At 36.4% G+C, this 5,041-nt stretch overlaps 1 protein-coding gene across 1 annotated transcript; it reads left to right on the forward strand.

Moving 5' to 3' along the window:
• The first annotated feature begins 2,929 nt into the window (after positions 1 to 2,929).
• Positions 2,930 to 3,950, forward strand: LOC18432293 (non-specific lipid-transfer protein 1). The gene is made up of 2 exons (XM_006842402.3): positions 2,930 to 3,315; positions 3,771 to 3,950. Exons 1-2 carry the CDS (start codon positions 2,981 to 2,983, stop codon positions 3,778 to 3,780), a joined length of 345 nt encoding a protein of 114 aa, XP_006842465.2. The 5' UTR covers positions 2,930 to 2,980; the 3' UTR covers positions 3,781 to 3,950.
• Positions 3,951 to 5,041: the final 1,091 nt, after the last annotated feature.

Below are 5,041 nucleotides of genomic sequence, written 5' to 3' on the forward strand. Positions count from 1 at the left end.
AAAAAAAAGAGTCAAAATAAGTAAAATTGGTCTAAGGGTTATAACAAATAATACATTGTATCTCTATATATCAACCTGTGTTTAACAACTTTGGATTACTAGAAAATGAAACTAAAAAAACCGAGAGTATGGAGATATTTTACCAAGAAATATAAAAAAGAGAATTGGGAGAGGAAAAAAAAAAAAAAAAAAGCGTCAATCCCGTTCAAACTCACTACCTAGCTGCTCTTTTTCTCTGTACTTTCTAAGTGAACAGTTATACTCTTTCTCTAGATAATGGAGCATAAAGGCGTTAGTCTCAGTCACCATGAGCCCAAATGCAAAGACCTGGATGCCGGTGAGCTGCAGGTTCCCCAAATGGCTAGAGAAGATTTGAGTGGACAATTGGACACGAGCTCAAGCTCGGCAGAGGGCTCGGCCAGAACGTTCGGGGTAAGCCTAGCTGGGGTTATGAATTTCATTGATGGGCTCTGATCCTCTGTGGATTTGCATATTCATTTATTTTATTGTGGAGGAAGCTTTGAGAGTTTTGGAGAGAAATTATTTGGGGAGGGGCTAGAGAGAGAAAGTTATGCGGGTTTGAGAGAGATTGATGGGATATGGGTGGGAGGGGCTAGAGAGAGAAAGTTATGCGGGTTAGAGAGAGTGATGGGAAATGGGTTGGAGAGGTTTTGGAGATTGAAAGTTTTAGAGAGAGAGGGAGAGGTTTATGGAGGAGATTGATGGGTTGTTAGAGAGAGTGAAGGTGACATCTGCTGAGATTTTGATGGGAAAGGAGGAGGAGGGAAGGGCATTCGACGCTTTGGAAGAAAAATATGACAAATAGATTGGTGGAAAAGAATAACGTTTATTGAGTTGGAGATTTTTTTTTTCCTTTCTTTTGATCTTTCTCTCTTGTTTTTGCCTCTCTTTCTCTCTCTTGTTCAATCAAAAGAGATAGAGAGTGCCTCCCTTCCTTTTTTTGTTATAGAGAGCGCCTCCCTTCTTTTTTGTCAGAGATGTATTTAGTCCCACATCGAGCGTGTGCTCTAAGTGCTAAGGGGTCACCGTCTATAAAAGAGTTTTGTAATAAGAAAGCAGAAATTTGCAAAATGATTATTTATGGTTTGTGTAAGGATGTCAAAATCACGTCCTATCTTTTGAAATACTATATATAAATGCAATCTGTGTAATTGAAATACAATATGTGTAATTGTAAAGTTCTAAAATTCTTAGTCCTGTCTTTTGAAATACAATATGTGTAATTGTAAAGTTCTAAAAAAGAATTTAAAATACAGTATATGTAATTGTAAAGTTCTAAAAAAGAATTTAGTCATGTCCCTTGAAATACAATATGTGTAACCATAAAGCTTTCTAAAAAAGAAATCTTTAACTTCGTGACTCACTCTAAATCATGTAACTCAACATCTAATAAGCAAGATAACTCAACATCTAATAAGTAAGAATAGTTGTGATTTTTTTGTACCAAAGATAAGTGGTCTCTTTATAAACAAGTTTTTTGATAAATAAGTTTTTTGATAAATAGGTAAAATACCAAATTATTGATATCTGATAAATAGTGGATGACATTTTATTATAGCTAAATAAGTAAGTAACTATCAACTTTTATCCTTTCAAATTAGTGTAAAATGTCGATGTTTCTCATGAATCACAAAAAAATAACCATGCCTAGAAATGCATTATACAGGAGTATAAAGGATGGAGTTTCTATGAGTCTAGCCGACTCATACGACACATGTGTGAGCTCCCTCTTAAACCGCCTTGGAAGTTGAATTTTAATCTAAAATTTTTGGGATACATGATTTAGGTTAAGACGATAATGAACATGAAAAAAAATTGATATTTAAAATGAGATTTTTAAAAACATTATACCCCATTGAAACCTTTTATGCTCTTGCACACGCTGACTCATGAAGGACTTTTCCTTGAATAAAACCATCTATGAATAACAATAAATACCTTTTTCTTTTTTTTCACAAGAAAACAAAATCTAGGCAGAGTTGACTAAAGCAAAAGTATTTCCCTAAGTGCATGTCTGCACCGGTTGTGTAGTGCACGCTGTACTAGCTGTGGAAGCTATTTGGCAAAATGTATAAGTGCACGAAGTCAAATATATTTGGATGCGGTTTCTATGAGTCTTCCGGGTCATACAATACATATGGGGCCCTCTTAAACCATCTTAAAAATAGATTTGTAATCTAAAATTTAAGGATTCATGATCTAGGTTAAGATGATCATGAACATGAAAAAAAAAAAATTGATATTTAAAATGAGTTTTTTATAATAAAAAATTCTACACCATATAAACCTTTTTACAAAATCCATCTTAAAGATGGTGTTGGTGAGTCAGATTCATGGACCTGTCCAATATATTTTCACAAAACCGAGCACCCATGAAGCTCCCAGAAAGTGCACGAAACAATTAATTATTGTCGAAGTAGTTGGAATATCAATCATTGTTATAATCAATGTTTTATTTTTTGGTTCAGTCTACTGGGAGATCGAATATCCAACACCAACCATTAACGCCAGAGCACCGTTGGAAAAATTGAGGGATTTAACCGTCCGGTAAAGTCAGAATCAAAGTGACTGGTTTTGGTTTTGGTGATGGACCTGTATTCTACAAAACTTTCGAAAATATATATATAGATTCTAAAAAATAAATATTTTGATTTTTAATGTATTCTTTTAATATTTTTTATAATGCGGAAATGATTAAAAATTGTTTTGGTTGATTGAATCGGTTTACCGGTTAAACCGCTTTTGACCTACGTCCGGTTCAGGTCCGGTGCGATTTACAAACACTACTCTAGAGAGAGAAAATAATTACAAACCCTTGGAGAGAGAGAAGAGAGAGAGGGACCACGAACCCTGAAAGAATGGCACCCCCAACCCACCTATAAACACCCCACTACCCACCCATAAGGGATCTCAACAAACACTGGAGACAAAGAAGGTCTAGAGAGAGAAAGTGGGCGCAATGGGCAATGTGAAGGTTGCCTGCTTGGTGGCTGTGCTAATGGCCATGGTGCTTGTGGCCGAGGGGGCGATAAGTTGCAGCACCGTTACTTCCATTCTCTCTCCATGCTTGAATTACATGAGAAATGCTGGCACGGTGCCACCCCCTTGCTGCAACGCGATGAGCACTCTGGAGGGGTCGTCTCCGACGACCGCGGACAGGCAGGCGGTTTGCGGGTGCTTGAAGATGGCAGCGACGGCAATCAAGAGGATAAACGACACCTTGGTTCAGGGCCTGCCTAATTCCTGTGGGGTTGATATGCATTACACTTTTTCTGCTCAGACTGATTGCAGCAAGTATGGTGTTGTTCTTTGTTTTGGCTGGTTCTTGATTTGATGTATATTTTGGTTTTGGAGATGGGGGTTGCGCTTTGGTTTATAGAGAGAGAGAGAGAGATGTAGAGTTCACAAATTCGAGGCATTTACAGTGTTGTTTGGAGGGGATGGAAAGCTCAAGCTCCTACAGTGGAAAGAGAGGGGTGTTTTAAGTTTAGTGAGAGAGAGACAACTCTATACAGAGAGAGAGGAATCTATTCAAACTTGGGTGTCCACTTTAAAGCTTTTCTTTGATTGATTCATTATTAACTCTTTTTTATTTATTTGTTTATTACTGAGAGAGAGACGTGCAAAGCTCCTAAAGTGGAGAGAGAGAAGACTCTGTTCAAGCTGAGACGTCCATCTTAAAGCCTCTATTTGTTGATCCATTACCAACTCTTTGATTTATTTGTTTGTTGTTGTTGTTGTTTTTGCAGGATCACCTGAGTAGCGATGCATGGAGTTTTACTACAAATATAAATCAAAATGATCATCCTCTGCGTCATGTATGCATCTCGATGCTTGAGTGTGTCTTTTCCAGTTCTTACTCTTTTTTATTTTTTATCGTGTATTTGTGCCTCCTGTTTTCAATAAATGGATATAATATCGATGATACACTGGACTTTCTTTGTATTTTCTAATTTCTATTCCAATTTGCTTTCTGTTGTTTTGTTTTCCTCGCCTTTAAACCAGAAAAGTTTATGCAAGACCGCTTGAGAGAGCGAGCTAATGTCGTTGAAGCTCCAAACTAGAGCTAATGTGTTTCAAGCTCCAAACTAACCTAAAGAATGGAAAATAACTTTTTGGCTAAATTATTGAGTAATTTACGTATGGACGTGAAAAAATTTAAAAAAAATACAAAATGGGCCAATTTTGAGTAAAAATTACACGAAAAGTCCGTCACCCCCAGCTTTTTTATTTTTCCAAAAATTGTCTTTCGGTCCAAAGATGATATCTTTGGACCGCTTTTAAATTTCGTTTTTACATTAGTATGGCTCACCTCAGAGAGTCGTCCGAGGTCCCTATCCTTGAACCGCTCTTTTCTTCTACCAAAAAACACAAAGAGCAGTCTGAACATGGGGACCTCGTGCCGTTCTAGAACTCAGCCAGACCTTGGAGCTCTCTCGAATTGTACCCTACCAAAGAAATAACTAAAAAAAAAAAAAAAAAGTCACCTTTGGATTGAGAGATAATTTCTTTTTTTTAAAAAAAAAAAAAAAAAAAAAAGAAGGGGCTGACTGATCTGCATAATTTTTTGTCTGCGCATAGCAAAACTATTAGAGGTGTGTTCTCCATGACTCGAGGAGATTTGCATTGTGAGTTTTTTTTTAAATCAAATGATTTTATGCACCCTGCAAAATATCTATTTACTCCCTCAGGCAAAAACCAAGGTAGAGGTAATTTTGGGACCCCAATTTTTTAATATGAATTGACCAAATGAAAAAGAAAAATAGGTTCAAATACACATTCTATGAGCCTAAAAAATAATGTTTAAAAATTGAGCGAACACCATCCAATTTTTGGACAGCAAGATCCTGAGTGTTAAAAGAGTTGAAAATCCATTTTCTTTTTTCTTTTTAAATAATAATCAACTGAGTTTCAAATGGATCTCAAATTTTCATATCCACAAAAGTACATTTTTTAGCCGAGGGAGCAAACTACCGTGGGAACGTAGTATACATGCTTAGTAAGTAAATGATGAAATAAA

The sequence above is a fragment of the Amborella trichopoda genome, chromosome 8 (assembly GCF_054954075.1).
Source record: "Amborella trichopoda isolate Santa Cruz 75 chromosome 8, AtrichopodaSantaCruz75HAP2 v2.0, whole genome shotgun sequence".
NCBI classification, from domain to species: Eukaryota; Viridiplantae; Streptophyta; class Magnoliopsida; order Amborellales; family Amborellaceae; genus Amborella; species Amborella trichopoda.